The 19497-nt window shown below is 31.1% G+C and overlaps 4 protein-coding genes across 12 annotated transcripts; 3 read left to right on the top strand and 1 right to left on the bottom strand.

Annotated features, from left to right (window-relative positions):
• The first annotated feature begins 1561 nt into the window (after positions 1-1561).
• On the top strand, positions 1562-7046 carry Glyp (glycogen phosphorylase). Of its 3 annotated transcripts, none has more exons than XM_075728444.1 (8): positions 1562-1644; positions 3991-4037; positions 4102-4280; positions 4349-5468; positions 5539-5990; positions 6057-6290; positions 6354-6683; positions 6756-7046. In XM_075728444.1, exons 1-8 carry the CDS (start codon positions 1574-1576, stop codon positions 6948-6950), a joined length of 2628 nt encoding a protein of 875 aa, XP_075584559.1. In that variant the 5' UTR covers positions 1562-1573; the 3' UTR covers positions 6951-7046. The 3 variants fall into 3 exon arrangements, with proteins under 3 accessions (XP_075584559.1, XP_075584560.1, XP_046919912.2); XM_075728445.1 differs by lacking the exon at positions 1562-1644 and adding an exon at positions 3318-3340; XM_047063956.2 differs by lacking the exon at positions 1562-1644 and having other exon boundaries at positions 3390-4037.
• mRpS5 (mitochondrial ribosomal protein S5) lies at positions 6928-8571 on the bottom strand. Its single transcript, XM_047063968.2, has 2 exons — positions 8298-8571; positions 6928-8243 (listed from the first exon to the last, which is right to left on the bottom strand). Exons 1-2 carry the CDS (start codon positions 8455-8457, stop codon positions 7063-7065), a joined length of 1341 nt encoding a protein of 446 aa, XP_046919924.2. The 5' UTR covers positions 8458-8571; the 3' UTR covers positions 6928-7062.
• Positions 8563-9217, top strand: l(3)neo43 (cytochrome c oxidase assembly protein COX16 homolog l(3)neo43). 2 transcript variants are annotated; one of them, XM_047063981.2, is made up of 3 exons: positions 8563-8699; positions 8781-8864; positions 8972-9217. In XM_047063981.2, the coding sequence occupies exons 1-3, from the start codon at positions 8655-8657 to the stop codon at positions 9215-9217; spliced, it is 375 nt and encodes a 124-aa protein (XP_046919937.1). In that variant the 5' UTR covers positions 8563-8654. The 2 variants fall into 2 exon arrangements, with proteins under 2 accessions (XP_046919937.1, XP_046919945.1); XM_047063989.2 differs by having other exon boundaries at positions 8568-8706.
• Positions 9218-9382: 165 nt separating this feature from the next.
• sas (stranded at second transmembrane protein) lies at positions 9383-18591 on the top strand. 6 transcript variants are annotated; one of them, XM_075728435.1, is made up of 12 exons: positions 9383-9471; positions 11718-12407; positions 12552-12733; positions 12849-12975; positions 13123-13531; positions 13670-15600; positions 15660-15947; positions 16024-16275; positions 16355-17576; positions 17712-17809; positions 17905-18119; positions 18201-18591. In XM_075728435.1, exons 2-12 carry the CDS (start codon positions 11870-11872, stop codon positions 18360-18362), a joined length of 5424 nt encoding a protein of 1807 aa, XP_075584550.1. In that variant the 5' UTR covers positions 9383-9471; positions 11718-11869; the 3' UTR covers positions 18363-18591. The 6 variants fall into 6 exon arrangements, with proteins under 6 accessions (XP_075584550.1, XP_075584547.1, XP_075584546.1 ...); XM_075728432.1 differs by lacking the exon at positions 9383-9471 and adding an exon at positions 10677-11320 and having other exon boundaries at positions 11379-12407; XM_075728431.1 differs by lacking the exon at positions 9383-9471 and adding an exon at positions 10677-11644.
• The last annotated feature ends 906 nt before the right edge of the window (positions 18592-19497 follow it).

Raw genomic sequence — 19497 nt, 5'->3', positions numbered from 1 at the left:
TTTATTTTTCTACAATAACAATAGCCAGACACCAGTGTGTGTGTGTGTGTGTGTGTGTGCAATATTTGAACATTTTTTTCGTATTTAGCGATCTTTGATCTATGATCATCATACACACACACACACACCCAACAATTTTAGCTAATGTCAAAGTTCAATGATTTTTTTTTTTGCTTGCAATCTATTTATATATTGTATATGACCACACAAATTTATATTGACCCGAAAAATGTACAAAAATTGGTAATGTCACCATCATCATCATCATCATCATTATCAAAGATCGAAAGTTGATTTTGGTTTTGTTTGACAAAACCAAACAAAAATTCACTCTATAATCAATATATAAATAAATAGAGATAAAGAGAGCGCGAATGAACAACAAAAGTCAAAGGAAGTTTACCTTACACACACACAGAGAGATATAGTTAATATCTATCTAATTTATCTGTCCAAATTTTTGTGCCTATAACTGCGTTTTGTTTTGTTTTTCTTGTGTGTGTGTGTGTCCATGTGTTTGTTTTTAGGGTTCGGTCATGCACAAATATATTTTTTTTTTGTTATCAAACGAAAAGAAAAAACTTAATTCAATTAATCAATCAATCAATCGATGATAATGATCATCATTGAAAAAAAAAGAATTACCCGGAAAAAACCAAAAGAGAGAGAGAGTGATCAATTATCAATCAATCAATCAATATCGATTTTTCCTCCTTTTCTTCTATTCGTCCATTGTTTTATTATGATGATGATGATGATGAATAATTAAAAATTTAAATCAATGGAAAAAAACGCGGTATTTCTTGTAAACTTTTTTTTCTTTTTCACTGACTTTTCGTTTCAACAACAGCAAATATATAATTGTCTTTCAATCTATCAATATTTGTGTGTGTATTTAATAAGTGTATTATTTATATATATAAGTGTAGTATGTGTGTTTAATTAAATCTGTTTGCTCCCGTGTATGACTACAACAACAACAACAACAATAATAATGATAAATATTTACCAATTAGCGTTTTTTTCATCATCATCATCATCATCATCATCTTCATCTTCTTCATTTTTTGATATTTGTCTTTACAGAACATAAATACACACACACACACACACACAAACACTTTTAATATTTGATTAATGCAAATATTAACTCAAGGTATTTGCCTATCATCATCATCATCATCATCATCAAAATCTAAACATTTATCTTTGGCTATATATACACAACTGCTATTTATACATCACATATACACACACACAGTGAAGATGATGATATTATGAAAATAGATCTAGGATTTGATTTTTGATATAAATATATGGTTTATATAGAATTGAGTGCAAATTGAGTTTTTTTTTCATTTATTTACATCAATCACACAACCCTCTCTTTTTCTTCTTATTCTTGCTTGTATAGCACTTGAAAATGGAAAATAAATAAAAGAAAAATCTTAATGAAATTGAAAACAAAAAAAAACGAAAACAAAAACAAAAACAAAACAAAAACTTGAAGCTAATTTTATTTGTCAAGTGTGTGTGTGTGTGTTTGTTTGTTTGTTTGTGTTATTATTATTTGATGATGAGCAAAGTCAATCAAGTTGTTGTCATTGTCGTTGTCGTTGCTTTTGTTTTGATTTTTAATAACAGGTGTCAATGTATGATTTGATAATCACTTAAATCAATCAATGTGTTTAGCAATGATCTTGATTGAAACTGTCTTTTTTTTTTAATTTTCTGGTAGTGGTAAACACGTGTTATGTTGGAGTGACGATTTTTTTTTTTTTGATCTGATGGATTTGATCGGTGTGTATCTTGAAAAACATCCAAAATCACAACGTTGTGCAAAAGAAAAAAAAATCTCAGATTGTCATCTCGGCTTGTGTGACTGGTGTGTGTGTGTGTGTGTTTGTTAATCCCGTGGAAGAAAAAATTTTTTCCCAATGAATAGAGAGATTCTTCGTTAATTCCATATAGATTCTGTTTTCATTCATTAAGTGGCGTGTGACATTCACCATCTGATTATCATCATCGTCATCATTTTGTTTGACTGATGTTGAACACCAAACAAGATCAAATCACCATCACCATTTTGTTTTTCTTTTTCTTTTCGATATAATTAATTTTCATCATCATCGAAAAAAAAACATCCCAAAAATCGAAAATTCAGTTAATTCGTATCCAGAACAAATTCCGAAAAAGATCCGGTTAATATTTTTTTTTTGCACCAAACAATAGTGCAAGAGAACAAAAAAAAATTAATGATCCACTGACATTTGTTTATCGGATAGAACAAAAAAAAAAATTTTTAATTTTATAATCCGGTTATTAATTTTCCATCATCATCATCATCATGGTCGTCGTAGTCGTCGTCGTCGTCGTCGAAATTTACCATGTCAGATTAAATTAATTAAAAACAAAACACACACACACACACCCGTTATAAATGAATGGCCAAAAAAAAAAACATTGAAAAACGAAAAATATCACCATTATAAGCTCCTATAGAAAAGATAACCGAAAACGTTTTTTTTTTATCAACAAAAGTCCAGATCCAACAGCAGCAAATGATGATGATGATTAACACTTCGGAAAACGTGCTCGAAAATATTGAACAACGATTAAAAAAAAAAGAAAAAGAAAATTTCAATGCTGTTTTCACCATTTTGGAATTATTTTTTCTTTCTTTTCAATTACAATTGGCCATATTTTATGATGTTGATGTGATACTTTACCACATCATCACATTGTATACAGTCAGATAGATAAATAGACAGATAGGATTATCATCATTTGTTGTTGTTTTTCGATTATTTATTTTTTTGTTGTGAAAAAAAATTTCAAAAAGAAAAAAAAAATTCAAAACCGAAATCCTATCGCCATCTGGTGGTCGAAAATTTGATCAAAATGAAAATTCGAATAATTTTTTTTTTTTAGTTGCCCCAAATTTTCTTTTTTGTCTCTCATTCTTCATTCAAGATAATACGGTACATTCAGTACTTCAGTACATAAATGATGATCATTCAAACATGGATGACATTATCTTGACATTTATAATTAAAAAAATGAATGAAAATTTAAATCATATCTCTATTATTGATTATTCGGAAATCCTGTGATTGTGTATGTGTGTGTGTTCGTGTGAATGTACTTTTTGTTTTGTTTATCAATTTTGATTTTCAATTTGATTTTTTTTAAAACATCCAAAAATATTGACGATGGAAATTTTGTTTTTTTTTTTTTTTTTTTTTGACAAAAACAATTAAACCAAAAAAAACAGTGCCCGAAAATTTAAAATAAATGACATTTGTCGAACATGTACAACAAAAAACTTGGCGATGAAAATGTTTGTATGCTATAAATATTGGCTAATAGCCGCTGCCAACAACAAGACGATGATTTTTTTTTTTGGTGGTGAAGAGGAGCGTGTTGTTGTTGTTGTTAACCGACCGGTTGGTTGATGAAAAAAAAACAACAACAAAAACAACAAATGAGCAAATGTTTTGTTCGGTGAAGAAAAATGAAAAAAAAACAAAAACAACAACAAAAATAAATAAATAAAATTCCTTTGAAGAACATTTACCCTGAATGTGAATTTTGAATATTCAAGTCGAAAAAGTTGTTAATTTTTTTGTTTTATTCATTCAAGGTCGTCATTAAAAGTCGACAATTGTATATGCATTTAAATGTGACTTTTTGATTATTTCGTGTTCTCGATGTCGGTTGGTGTGGTTGATGTGAAAAATAGATTTCGACAATAATCAACACACACACACATTTATAATCATCATCCAGTTGATGATAAACATTTTGTAATCATCATTTTGTTTGTTTGAGGAGAGAGAGAGAGAGGGAGAAAAATCTCGGTTATTATATAAGACCGTCGTGGTTGTGAATACCGATTTTTTTTTCGTTTTCATTGAAATTTGCAAATTTTTTTTCTCTCGTTTTTTTCAAAAAAAAAAAATCAATTATAATGGCCACCGTTTCACAAAGTGATCTTGAACGTCGTAAACAGATTAGTGTTCGAAATATTGCTACCGGTATGTATTGTTGTTTGAATTTGGCATTTTAATTTTCTAATTTCCATTTTTCCAAATATTCCAGTCGGCAATGTTATCGAATTTAAACAGGCATTCAATCGTCATCTACATTACACATTGGTCAAAGATCGTATCGTATCGACACCAAGAGATTTTTTTCTTGCATTAGCACATAGTGTACGTGATCATTTAACATCACGTTGGATTCGTACACAACAAAATTATTATGAAAAAGATCCAAAAGTAAGTATTCAAATGATGTTTGTTGATCGATGATTTGTTAATCTCATGTTTATTATCAAATGTTTTAGCGTGTTTATTATTTATCATTGGAATATTATATGGGTAGATCATTGACCAATACAATGATCAATATTGGTATACAATCAGCATGTGATGAAGCATTATATCAAATGGGTTTGGATATTGAAGAATTGGAAGAAATCGAAGAAGATGCTGGCCTTGGTAATGGTGGTCTTGGACGTTTGGCCGCCTGTTTTCTGGATTCAATGGCAACACTAGGCATGGCTGGTTATGGTTATGGTTTACGTTATGAATATGGTATATTTGCTCAGAAAATTGTTAATGATGAACAAATTGAAGAACCAGATGATTGGCTTCGATTTGGTAATCCATGGGAAAAATCACGACCAGAATATTTGATTCCTGTTCATTTTTATGGCCGTGTCTTGCATGATGAATCTGGTGCACATTGGGTTGATACATCTGTGGTACAAGCTATGCCTTATGATAGTCCTATACCGGGATATCAGAATAATTACGTGAATACAATGCGTCTTTGGTGCGCTAAATCACCACATAATTTCAATCTGAAATTCTTTAATAATGGTGATTACATACAGGCTGTGATTGATCGAAATTATGCAGAAAACATAACCCGAGTTCTTTATCCAAATGATAATGTATTCGAAGGACGAGAACTGCGTCTAAAACAAGAATATTTTCTTTGTGCGGCCACCTTGCAAGATATTATACGACGATATCGCAAAACAAAAGTGGGTGAAAAAACTATCGAACGTAATTCATTTGATGAATTTCCCGATAAAGTTGCCATACAATTGAATGATACACATCCATCATTGGCAATACCAGAATTGATGCGTATATTTATGGATATCGAAAAAATGACCTGGGAAAAAGCCTGGAATATTTGTACGAAAGTTTTCGCCTACACTAATCACACGGTATTGCCAGAAGCATTGGAACGATGGTCTTGTGGCCTTTTAGGACATGTTTTACCACGTCATATGGAAATTATTTTCGAAATCAATGCACGTCATTTGGCACGTGTCAGTGAATTATATCCAAATAATTTGGACAAATTGCGTAATCTTTCGTTGATCGAAGAAGGTGATGATAAAAAAGTTAATATGGCTAATTTAGCCGTAGTTGGTAGTCACAAAGTGAATGGTAAATTTTTTTTCCGTTTGACATTAATTTACACGATTAATTGAATTTTTTTTTGTCTCGAAAATTTTAGGTGTTGCCGCCATCCATTCAGATATTATCAAGAAAACTGTATTCAAAGATTTCTATGAAATGACACCGGAAAAATTCACAAATAAAACAAATGGTATAACACCACGTAGATGGCTAAAATTATGTAATCCTGGACTGTCGGATATTATTAGCGATAAAATTGGTGACGATTGGGTTGTACATTTGGATCAGCTACAGCAATTGAAACAATTCATTAATGATCCAAATTTCATACGTGATATTCAACGTGTCAAACAGGAGAATAAAATGCGTTTGGCTAAAATTTTGAAAAAAGAATTGGATGTCGATGTTAATCCTGCATCACTGTTTGATATACAAGTGAAACGTTTACATGAATATAAACGACAATTGTTGAATTGTTTGCATATAATCACATTGTATAATCGTATCAAACGTGATCCAAATTTATCCATTGTGCCACGTACAATTATGGTATTTGTGTTTCATTAGATTTTTTTCCGGAATTTTGTAACTATTATTAATCTTTCTCATTTCTAGATTGGCGGAAAAGCTGCACCCGGCTATCATATGGCCAAACAAATTATTCGTTTGATTAATAAAGTGGCCAAAGTGGTAAACAATGATCCTGTCGTTGGCAATAAACTTAAAGTTATATTTCTCGAGAATTATCGTGTTTCATTTGCCGAGAAAATTATACCGGCTGCTGATCTTAGTGAACAGATTTCCACTGCCGGTACTGAAGCATCTGGTACTGGTAATATGAAATTCATGGTAAATAAAATTGAATTTGTTTCGTAAATTCAATGAATTCTAATCATCAATTTTTAATTCTAGTTGAATGGTGCACTTACAATCGGAACATTGGATGGTGCCAATGTTGAAATGATGGAAGAAATGGGCGAAGAGAATATTTTCATTTTTGGTATGAATGAACAAGAAGTTGGTGAACTTCAACGTCGTGGCTACAATGCATGGGATTATTATAATTCAAATGTCGAACTTAAAACCACAATCGATCAGATTAATAATGGATTCTTTAGTCCACATGATCCAGATATGTTTAAAGATGTTGTCAACGTTTTGCTTAATCATGATCGTTTCTTTGTGTTTGCTGATTATCAATCATATGTTGAATGTCAGCAAAAAGTTTCAGAATTATATAAGGTAACAATGTATTTGTTGCCACCATTGTTTTTCCTAATTTATTATTATTATTATTATTATTTTACTGATCAGAATCCATTGGAATGGACACGTAAAACCATCTATAATATTGCATCATCTGGAAAATTTTCCAGTGATCGTACAATTGCTGAATATGCACGTGAAATATGGAATGTTGAACCTACGTTCGATAAATTACCTGATCCACATGAGACTACAAAACCGATTGAAAATGGTGATAAAATGAATGGAAAAAATTCATTTTGAATGCAAAAACAAAAAAAAATGAAATTTTTATTTGATTGATTTGAAGAGACAAGTTATGAACAAAGAAAAGAAAAAATTTTCCTGGCTACTACTCAATTGATTGATTAATAATCTATTGATTTTGTGTGGCTAAAAATTTCTGTCTTTTGGCCATCAATCGTTCCTTTTCTCGTATGGTAATATAACTTTCCAATTGACCATTATAACGTGCCATCAGATTGATACGAACTTGTTCACGGCTTTTACGATAATTCCATTTTTTCATATAATTTCTCCATCCTTTTTCCTTGGTATAATACATGGGTTTTAGATTTTGTTGTTCTTTGACTTTACCATCATGGATGAATATATCAAAATCAAGAATTTCGGTATCACCAATTTGTTCGTCCGTTCGACAACCACCTAAATTATCCGATGGTTTAGCTTTCAATATTGGATAATTACTGAACGATTCATTAATTTCCACAACATTCAAACGTTTTTCATCGGCCATTTGTTGAAATGTTTTCTGATTGATCAATCCCAATAAAAATGCTCGTGTTAGATTCAGATAATTACGTTCACTACCTTCCACTTTACAATTAATATCTTTGATACCGATTACATCACAAATACTACGTAGACATCGATGTGCGGATAAACCGCAGCCTGGTGGTTTTTTTTCGGCAAAAACTTTTGTTGAACCAAAACGTGAATAAAAATCATGTAGAATTGTATCGTGATCCAATTCTACACGAAATAATCGTTGTCCGGCTTTATTTTTAGCATTACTGATTGCTGTACGTAAATCTTCGGATTTGGCTACAGCATAACCAACTAGACCATTACCATTTCCAGTGACAGCTAAAACTGAAATGGTTTTTGTTCGTCCAAAATTCGGTTTCATGTAGAAAACTGGTCTAACGACCAATAATCTCGTATCGAATCCCAGGAATTCTTCACCAGCAATCGGATCTGGTGGACCAATCCATTTGCCCAACAGTTTTGTACCGCTCCATCCACGTTCCAATGGATGTACATATGCTCGTTTTCTTTTCTCCATTTGGTCACGAATTTTTATCAAATTTTCCTTATAAGCAGGATCAGCCTTTAATTCTTTTATCTGCACAATTTCACTACCTTTCATAACAGGTGCATTGAGTCCGGGCCAAAGAAAATGTTTTTCCCCGACACCCATAATTTGTCCTCTATTTAGATCTTTGAACATTTTTCGATTTGCACCTCTACCTCGACCTCTTCGACGGCCGGCATTACTGACCGATAATAATCCTTTCCATATCTGTTCACCGGAATCTAGATTAAATGAAAATCAATTACATATTTCTCGAAATCATTTAAGTTACAAACTTCGTGTGAAAAAGCTTGATGAATTTCTCCACTGTTGATGATTGCTGGCCAGATTTTGTAAGTCAAAACATTTTGCTGTGGACAAAATTGATTGATAAGAATTCAAGTGCAATGAATTCGTAACGAAATGTCGAGAATATTGAATAATTTTCAGCATCATTTTTGAATTTTTTTTTTAATTCAATTTAGAACATGTGACGAAAAAAAACATTTGCGTAACGTTGTCTATGAAGAATGACGAATTGAAAACATGTGTGCATTATGATTGAAATTGAATTCGATTTGATATCAATTTTTTGTTCTCCAATTATTAAAATTAAAATAATGTGATGATTAAAGAAAAATAACGTGAAAAAGATGGCAAAATCAAATACATTATTAAAATATGGTGTTCCGTTTCTGGTATTTTGTAATCATGATGATGATGATAATTGCCTTTGCCAAATAATCAAAACGTTTTTTTTTTCGTTTTGTTTCAAACAGAGTTTCATGGTGTTAGGATCATTTTTACTTCGTGAATTTACATCGATCCGTTATGAAGTGTATAATTATCGTAGACGTTATGTGGTTAGTTTTTTTGTTTTATTGAGTCCTGTTATCCATTTTTTTTCTACATTGCTTTACAAATAATTCCATTTCTCAACTTTGTCTTTTTTCTTCTGTTGAAAATACAGGGAACTAAACGTCGAGATCTAGATTATGTTGATGATGATGAAAAATCTGATGAAGTGACTACCACCACCGCCGCCGCCAACAACGATAATGAAACTTTGAAAGAATTAATTGAATTAGGCCGAAATGATGAATGGAAAAATGTTCGTGGTCCAAGACCATGGGAAGATAATCGTGAATATAAAGAAATGGTTGATAAAGTTGTAAACAAAAAAACCACAACAGCAACAACAACAAAATCAATATAGATTAAAGGAATAAATTTTTAGTCAAACAACAAAAAAAAAAGAAAAATTTTTCACAAAAATTATGATTTATAATTTGCAATTTTTTTTGCAAGAAAATCATCATCATCAAAAAATTCCTATCCACTGAAATCATCATCAACATAATTTTGATGAACGAAACAAAACGAAACGAGAAAAAAAATTATGCTGTTGTCGTGTCGTTGAATCCACACGATACTTTATTGGGCCATTCTTCATTGCCATCACCAATAATGGTATTGAACTTACAAAATGAATGATGGAAAGGCCCATCACACTTACGTTCTGCACACACACACACATATTGGTGACTTATGTGTGTGTGTGTGTGTGTGTGTGTGTGTGTATGTTACAGAAAAACGAAAACAAAAATCGTGACTTTTTGTCTATCGAATTTAAAAAAAAAAATTACCTATCAGGTATTTTCACATTTTGTTGTCCGGTATGCGGATGATGATGATGATGATAGTTTTGGTAAAAGTTTTTTCATTTCGTTTGTCGTGAATAAACGAAAACGAAAAGAAAAAACTTTCGCTGTGAATATCTTAACACAAACACCATGCACAACAATCATTATCATCATCATCGTCGTCGTATATGGCTAATCGGTATTGTTCATCATCATCATCATCATCAATGGCTGTTGTTGTACGATGTGTGTAATTAGAGGAAGCTATGTGTGTTTTTGTTTGTCCAAAAAAAAAATCTGGGAGAAAGAAAACAAAAAAAAAGAATGAATGAATGAATGCTCTACAACGATCATCATCATATACAATCCATTGTAATATTCGATAGTTTGCATAGTTTTTCTTCATCGTTGTTGTTGTTGTTGTTGTTATGGTGTCTCCATGATGATGATACTTATAAAAGATGATGATGATAATGTGTGTGTGTGTTTTTTTTTGAAACAAATTTGATATTTTTTTCGCTTTCTTTCGATACAAAATTTTCTTTTTTTTTTTTTGTTCGAATGTTTTTTTTATTGGCCACCGTTGTTTGTCATCATCATCATCATCATTATTGTTTCGATGTTTTCGATGATGTATCTTCTTCACCATTCGTTCAAAATAGCTTATTGTCTTGTGAATGAAATAACAGCAACAAAAAAAAAATTTCATAATTTTCTTCACAAGGAAAAAAAATTGGGCCATTCAAATTGGTTTGTGTGTTTCATTTTCATTTTCTTCATTTTATGAAAAATAAAAGTTTGTGTCGTTCTGTTTGAAAAAAAGCATCATCGTCGTTTTTTTTTTGATTTATTCGATTGAATGGTTTAAAATTAGCATTCATTTTCGATATATCTGATCAAGATTTTTTTAAAATCTTTTTTTTTCTGCTTACACACACCACTTACACAAACATTATCTTGATTTTTTTATCGTTCATTTTTTTTATTTACTGTGAAAGAAACAAAACAAAACAGGCTGATCGATGCAAATTACGTTATTTTTGAATTAATCACCGGATTCGCTTTCGAATGTTTTCTTTCGCTCACTCTCTGAGTGTAAATAAAATCAATCGAAAAATGATTTGCTGATTTTACTAAATTAAGTTAGTCGGTCATCATTAGTCGACTTAATTTCGGGGAATTTTTTTTTTTATTCATCCGAAATCCCGATTTAATTTTTTTCAATTATGCAAAAAAAAGGAAAAAAAACCACCAAATAAAGTTTTTTCAGTTTCAATTTTTTTTCCACCCGTATACATCAAATGACTAACTAGTTTTCATCATCTTCATCATCATCAACTTCACTGGTTTGTCTTGTTATTAACCGATGATGATCGACTAACTTGCTGCTGCTGCTGCTACTTCTTCGTCTTTTTTCGTCTTCTTCAAAAAACGACCACGAAAAAAGTTTTTTTTTCTTTGAGAGCCATTTGTTTCCATTCCATCTACCTGGCCTTTTACCTGACATCGGGCATCTGTTGTTTGTGTTGCCCATATCTAACAACAACATTTGGTAGGTCGTCACAATTTGTGTGTGTGTGTGTGTAGTTTTTTAAAGGTTATGACGAAGAAAAATGATCAATTGATTATCAAGAGCTTCGATGGTTGAACCCCCGAAACACCGAACAACATCAGTGGTATGTTGCTGCTGTTGCTGCTGCTGCTTTTAACCTTGGTCTGTCTATGTGTTTCAAGCGCAACTAGATTGACTTATTTTTGGCTACACTTTTCTTCTTTGAACTTCATTTCATTCATTCATTCATTTTGGTGGTTGTTTTCCAAAGATGAAGCTTGGCCGAATTTGACCATTTTGTCTCATTGAAACAGCAGCAATAGATTGAATGAAGCAGCAGGCGAAGCAGCAACAAACAACAACGACAACAACTATCAGCCAATCTAGATTGTGCCAAAATCTCGATTGTTGACCACCAAATGTTCTTATTATTTTAAAGTTTTCAAAAGTCGGTGTTTGCCTTGTATGTGTTTGCATTGTTTTTTTTAACAGATTTTTTTTATTTTCTTTTTTTTTGTTAGTCACCATTTCAAAATGAATTAATGAAAATCAAATGTGAGCATTTCCGATTCGATCCATTGCCAGCTGTTTTTTTTTTTTTTTTGGTTCGAACGTTTCGAACGAACAATTCATTTTGTTCATCCACCATTGTGTAAAATCCAAGTTTCAAAAAATGAAAATGATTTCATCAAACAATCAATATTGGCCGAATAAAATGGCCATAAAAATATTGATAATTCTACCGATAATTCTACTGCAAGAAAATTCTATTATTTTTGGATCAGAAATTCCAATTACAACAAATGTCGATTCTACTGCCACTACTACTACTACTGCCGTTGTTGATCTCCATGAAAATATCTTCTCCTATTCACCATCATCATCAACATCATCGGCACCATCATCTATATCACCAGTTAATCATTGTCATCGTTGTATAAATGGTGGCCATTTATTATCATCATTGATCATACAGGAACAAAAATCCGATTGTATCAGTGGTCATTATTTTACATCTTTAAAAAATAATAATGATCGATGTGAATGTGATTTTATTTGTGCAAAAAAATCTGGACAAACTTGCTATAATCCATCATCATTGAATCGGAATATGAATAATAATTATAATGGTGGTGCTGGTTCTTCTAGTTTTAGTCATTGTGATCCTTATTTAAAATTATTTTGCAATCAAACATCCAAATTATGTGAAGGTAATCAATTATATTGAGTGAAAATCAATCAACCAGACATGTTATAAATTCCAATTGACTATTGTGTGTTCACTGTTGTTTTAAATGTGTGTTTGTTTAATCATAAAAATTTATTTTTTTTTCATTTTGGTTTTACAAATATAGGAAGTTTATCATTAATCATTGATCAAATACAAAATGATTCTATTCAAATTGAATGGAAATCATCATCGTCATCATCATCATTTTCGAATCAATTGAAATTGAATCGTAATCCAATAATAAATGAAATTCACATTACAAGATATGTGCCACAGCCATTAAAATTTCAATTTGAAAAAATTGATGTAAGTCATGTTTATTTGTTTTTTTGATTTTTTTTGCTCTTGATCTTTCCACTGTGAAAAACGATAAAGACACAGAGTCATATAGTTCATTTATTTTTCTTCTACTTTTTTTTAGTCAAAGGTGACCGAAATTTCTGATGGACATTTTCGTACAAAAATTTTCGGACTAAAACCAAACACTATTTATTTGGTGAAAGTAATCAGTAATCATCGTGAAGAACTTTCAATCATCACCACAAGAGGTATGTGGTTATTTTTATGATTATCTTCATTCTCCCACTTCATACCTTGATAATAATTATTTATAATCTTTTGGGGTGATAATTTTATTTTCCATCCACCATTTCGCTTCAATAAACATGATTGTTTTTTTTATTTCGTTCTCATAGCCAATATTGTACCTGAAACATTACCAAAAGTATTAGTCACTTATCGTAATGCATCATCGATTACCATTGTTTTTGATGATTTTAAACCCGACACTGATTCAGGTTATGCTATACATTATCGACCAAACAGTGGTTTCATGCAACAACATAATCAATGGTTAATAATTAAATCAAATGGAACACCATTTTTCACGTTAACCGGCTTGAAACCACAATCACATTATATGATACAAGTGTTTACATGGAGTGAATTGGATCATAAACAAACACTTAGTTCAGAAATAATTGAAACCAGTACCACGAAGGGTTGTCTATTTCGTAATCGTTCATTTGAATTGAATGAAACAATATTGAATGATTGCGAACAAACCTGTGAATGTGTTGATGGTAGTGTCAATTGCCGTAAACGGTAAGTCCGATTTGAAAAAAAATTTTTCCGATTCACGCACACACATTGACTAATCTAAATGATATTTCTTTTTCTTTTAATCATCCTAATTGATCTATGATTTTTTCTTTTCTTCTACGGCAAAAAAAACCAATGTAGCTGTGTAGCACCATATTTATCTGTGAATGAAGCAAAGAAAATCAATCTCAAATGTACATTCGTTGATGATGATGATAATGATAAATGCTGTTTACAATGTATTAATTCGAATGGTGATCATCATCAAATATCATCATCACCATCATCATTTTTATTGGAACGTGAAACACAATCTACACAATTCATTGGTAAACCTGGAATCTGTCCAACAAATCCATCGATTATTCATGGTGCTGATAATCATACAACTTGTATGAATGAATGTACACATGATTATCATTGTACTGGTGTGAATAAATGTTGTAAAAATTATTGTGGTCTGTTATCATGTCAAATACCGGTCAAACTTTATAATCATAATCAACAACATCAACATTCGGCCACCATCAGTGCTAAAGTGATGAAGAATGATGGTGATGATGATGATGATGATGATTGTCCACTAAAATGTGACCCAAATTCTATATGTCGATATATTGAAAAAGAGTCTACTTATCGATGTATATGCCGTGACGATTACATTAACATGAAAGTTGATAAAATGAATGGCTGCCATCGTTATGATGATTATGTTAGTAATGGCAATGATGGTGATAGAAAACATTTATGCCATTTTCATAATAATAATAAAACCTATCAAATTGGACAAACATTCGAATATGATTGTCACATTTGTCAATGTTCAGAGGCATTAGAAATTGAATGTAAACGTAAATGTTTTGATTATCAATCAATCAATGACGATCAAATTGGTGCTAATTGCCATCTGGTGGAAGATTTATATGATCCAATTTGTTGTAAGAAAAAAATTTGTCATAATCAACAAAATCATCAAAATGAAACAACGAATATTCCATGTCATCATTCAAATCAAACATACAAAGTGAATGAAACATTCAATATTGGCTGTGAACTTAAATGTTTATGTCAAATGAATGGTCAAATTGAATGTCAACCACGTTGTTTTGATGATGATGATCATCATGGACATTATCATGAAATGTATTGTCATCTGCGTCCAGATCCAGATGATCCTGAATGTTGTAAAATATCAATTTGTGATTATAATAATTCCACTATTGATCAACATAAATTTTTGGTCGAAATGGCTGAATCAATAAATTCAACGTCGATTAAATTTCGTTTAGTATTTTTTAAAAATTTAAATCCAAATGAAAACATTACCATTTATTATGCCGAATTTATAAATCATCAAAATATAAATACAACAGCAACAACAACAACAACCGATGAATTGAAATATCAAAATGAAATTATCACCGATAAAATGATGACAATCGTGACGAATGATTCAAAAGAAATTGTATTGACACATTTGAAGCCTGAAACAGATTATTCAATTTATTTCCATTTTGGTAATGATACAAGTAATACGGTTATTGTTCGTACATTTCCTCCTGGTATTGATCATACATTTAAAGGTTGTTTTCATGGCAGTGATATCATTCAAGTTGGTGAAATATTCTATGATGGTGATTGTGAATTTAAATGTATCTGTAAAGAAGGTGGTATTCGTGATTGTATTGAACGTTGTCCATTGTTTGTTGATATGATTGGTGCAGAAAATTGCCAGATGATACAATCACCAGATGATTCTTGTTGTATGATACCGATTTGTGACGTACATCAATTAATTGGTCCATCAAATGATTCTAATGGTGGTTGTTTATTTGAAGATGGAAAATTTTATCGTATTGGTGATCAATGGAATTATGGCCATGGATGTATGGAGAAAACTTGCAGTTGTATAATGAATAAAAATAATTTCACTGAAATTAAATGCAAAAACCATTGTCCAGAAATATTGCCATCGGTATTGAAACCAAATGATGATTGTCCAAGTCCAAAACTTATCCAGACAAATGATCCATGTGCTTGTCCATACGTTGTTTGTGCAAATAATATAAATCGTAAGTTTGTTTGTTTGAAATTTTTTTTTAAAATTTTACTAAATTCTACCGAAATTTAGCATTAGATATGCCTGATTTGAAAACATTATCGCTGACGAAAAACATGGCAGTGGCAAATAAAAATTATTGTGAATTCAAAGGAAATAAAATTGGAATCGGTGAAGAATTCTATGATAGTTGTCGAGCGGTTTGTGTTTGCAGCATGAATGCTACGTTTGATTGTCATCCGATTCAATGTAATCATAATAATTTTGGTCCACATACAACGAAATGTTTGGAATGGGAAATTGATCCATTGTTTGTGCCAAGGCCGCCGAATTGTTGTCCCGAACCGAAATGCAAAAATGGTAATTCTATATCCTGTGAATATATTGCCCAAAATTTGATGCATTTCATTTCATTTTTTTTTTTGCTTTTTTCTAGATGGTTCATGTTCCTATGCTGGAATAAGATTTCCAAATTATCAAATTATACCACAGGAATTATTACCATGTCATAAACGTTGTATGTGCGATAATGGTAATGTTCGTTGTAAAGATATTTGTCCAGATATCGCGGATGAACCACCATTAGGTTTACCTTGCCCATCATCATTAGCATTTCGTGGCCATTTACCCGGTGATGATTGTTGTATTCATTGGCAATGTCGTGAACAATATAATCGTGATAAAATTTGTAAGTTTTTTTTAAATCGAAATGAGAAAATAATAATAATTGATTTTAAAATACAAAATTAATTGATCAAATTTCATAGATGGAAAATGTTCCTATAATGATAAAATTTATAAATTGGGTGAATACTGGAATGATGATGAAACTGAAATACATCGACGTTGTCAATGTAAAATTACCAATGGCATATTGCATGTTGTTTGTGATCCAGGCCTATGTCAACCGATTACAGAAAGATTTCTGGAACCAACAGCTGAATGTAAAACACCAACAGTAGTTACACCAAAAGATGCTATAATTTGTCCATATGTCATTTGTAATAATACTGGTACATATGGTGATGATTTGGATCAAATGGATATTGTTGCCATCAATGCTACATCTGCTCGAATACGTTTCACGATACCATCGATTTATGTTGGTCTTTTGGGACATGCTGAAGTTCATTATACTACCGATATAAATATACCGAGAAATAAATGGAATATACAGAAATTTGCTCGGCCCAAACGTCTATTTGATATACCAAATATTGAATATCATTTGGGTAATTTGCAACCAAATACCAATTATTTTCTACAGATTGAAATTATTATTGAATCACTTAAAACTGGTCCGATAAGTGAAATATATAAAATTTATCTACCACCATTACCAGTGAAAACAACGACGACAACAACAACGACAACCAGTACATTACCGCCTGTCATTATGTTAGATATGAATATAACGGCTGCAATTATCGATCATAATGCTATACGTATTTCATGGCGTCCATTCACGATACAAGAGAAAAAATTTATTGATGGTTTACAAGTTCGTTATAGAAAATCTGACAACAGAAACAACAACAACAATGACAATGATGATGATGATGATAATGTTTGGTTTAGTAGTCAAACATTACATCGTGATACTACATTCTATATTCTCAATAAATTAGAATCCTCAACTGCTTATCTAATTGATTTACATTTCAAATCGATCGATCAAATTAGTGCCAATATAATATCATCGAAACCATTGTTGATTGAAACACCGCCAACGGCATTGGATGATTATCATTTTGATTTTCATATATTTCCTGATGATGTCACAATCGGTAGCGATGGTAATGGTGATAATGCTGGTGGCCGTATCAATATTGGACTTAGAAATCTACCAAAACCAATCAATAAATTTGTCAATGTTGCAAGAATTCATTATCAAAATGTTAAAACTATGGAATCATATTATAATTATGTTAATGTTGATGATGATGAAATTGGAAAAATATCATTTTCAAGTCTTTTACCCAATACAAGGTATGTGCTTGTTATTTTCACATAATTCAATTTGATTGATTGATTCGATAAAACGTTTTTCTCTCTCTCTCTTGCTCCTTCCTACATCGTTGGCTGCTGTCATCATCGACAATTTTTTGCCAATGGCCAATACAGATATAAACTATGGATCGATTTATATTTAACAAATGGACAAGTGGTCACATCAAATACCATTGACCTTATTACAAATTTCGATGCAAATCCTTTTAAAGGTATGTCACACACATGCACACCAAAAGCAGGTCTTTAACTTGAACCAAATGAAATTTTTTTTTTTTGATTTTCAAAACTTGATAAAAATCTCTAGATAAAAATAGCGCCTTATCATTGGTGAATAATACAACATCCAGATATATGTTTGGTTTGACTATACTTTCGATATTTATGTTCACGGCCGGTACAATTTTCTTTGTTATCACTTGTATCTGTTTAAGGCGTCATTCAACTGCTGCTATTACTCGTGGTGGCGGTGATGGTAATGTTTGTATAACGGAAGCAGCATATGATAATCCTACATATAAGGTAAGTAAAAGATTACTTAACTTTTTTTTCGACACCATTTTTACCAACATGTGACTTTTTTATTTTACAATTCATTTTTAGACATTTGAAATGAAACCAGATACGAAAAGTATTATTAACCATGAAGATCATCATTCATTATCAGCAGCAGTAGCAGCGGCAGCAGCAGCAGCAACAACAACAATGACAACAATAAATACGGCAAAAACTACAAATGGTTGTAGTGTAGTTGTATGTCCCTAAAAAAAATGATAATTATCATTATCATCATGACCTCATTATCATCATCATTATCATAACGAAATTCTCACCTAGTTTTTTTTCCTATTTTATTATTTGTCACAAATTTTGTATATTATTTCATCACAACATAATGATAATTGATTGATTGTAAATTTTGTTTTTTTTCCGGTGTGGATGATTTGATATGAATTAAAATGAAATAAAATTGAATTGAATTTTGAAAAAAAAATATTTTGAAACAATTTGAAATCAATGTCAGATATTCAGAATTTGTGGTTAGAATTTTAATTAATTTCAAAGAAAGAATTGGCAAACAATTTCGGAATAAGAATTGTTAACGTTATCTATGAACACACATGCACTCAAACAAGATTGGCTGCTTAAATATTACGATAATCGACACTGTAAAAAAAAATTCGAATAAAAATCGAATCATTATTTTTGTTTCATTCTTTGATAACTTTTGTGTGTTTGTGTGTTTTAACATGATTCGATCACAGCAATAGATTTATTTTTATTTGTTTTTGTTTTTGTGACATTTTATAAAATTGTCATTGTATAAAATGAAATAATTTCTATGATGATGATGAGTGAAAATGAGATTTTTTTTTTGTTCATTTCAAGAACAAAAATTCTATTATTAAATTTTTCATCATCATATTTAGCTTCGAAAACGCCACACACAAAGTCCAGATCTACAGCTCTATCATCATGACACATTAACAAAGACCAGCCAACCAGCAAGTCAAAGCCATTTTCAATTTTTTTCATGATTTAATACGATAAACGTGTAGAACACACAGTCCATATGGTGACACACAACATAACACCATTGAGAGACAATGCACAAATATCCATGTCCATTGTATTAGTGTGTAGTGTGTGTGTAGCAAGTGTCAACCGAAATTCTTGCCGAAAACTAAAAAAAAAAAAATTCTACTCTATAGAGTAAAGAATTTGTCTCATAGATTTCATTTAATGTGAATTCACTGTCTATGTTTTTGTTACCATCAATGACACATTCATGCCTGTGTTTAGTGTGTGTGTGTGTGTATATGAATCACAAATGAATCAAAACTTCTGTATACATCACATATAGTTGTTGTTGAAATAGTGGCCAAAGAATTTTCTGCAT

Source organism: Dermatophagoides farinae, chromosome 2 (assembly GCF_024713945.1).
Source record: "Dermatophagoides farinae isolate YC_2012a chromosome 2, ASM2471394v1, whole genome shotgun sequence".
Lineage (NCBI taxonomy): Eukaryota > Metazoa > Arthropoda > Arachnida > Sarcoptiformes > Pyroglyphidae > Dermatophagoides > Dermatophagoides farinae.
The sequence above is the reverse complement of the archived record's forward strand: the minus strand, read 5'-3'. Positions and strand labels throughout refer to the sequence as shown.

Coding starts and splice junctions, on each gene's coding strand:
- Glyp (XM_075728444.1), top strand. CDS start 1,574: ATGATGAGCAAAGTCAATCAAGTTGTTGTCATTGTCGTTGTCGTTGCT. Junction 1,645..3,990: donor GTTTTGATTTTTAATAACAG/GTGTCAATGTAT, acceptor CGTTTCACAAAG/TGATCTTGAACGTCGTAAAC. Junction 5,991..6,056: donor TTGTGCCACGTACAATTATG/GTATTTGTGTTT, acceptor TCTCATTTCTAG/ATTGGCGGAAAAGCTGCACC.
- mRpS5 (XM_047063968.2), bottom strand. CDS start 8,457: ATGATGCTGAAAATTATTCAATATTCTCGACATTTCGTTACGAATTCA. Junction 8,244..8,297: donor ATCAAGCTTTTTCACACGAA/GTTTGTAACTTA, acceptor CATTTAATCTAG/ATTCCGGTGAACAGATATGG.
- sas (XM_075728435.1), top strand. CDS start 11,870: ATGAAAATGATTTCATCAAACAATCAATATTGGCCGAATAAAATGGCC. Junction 12,734..12,848: donor TTCAATTTGAAAAAATTGAT/GTAAGTCATGTT, acceptor ACTTTTTTTTAG/TCAAAGGTGACCGAAATTTC. Junction 17,810..17,904: donor CGATGCAAATCCTTTTAAAG/GTATGTCACACA, acceptor AAAAATCTCTAG/ATAAAAATAGCGCCTTATCA.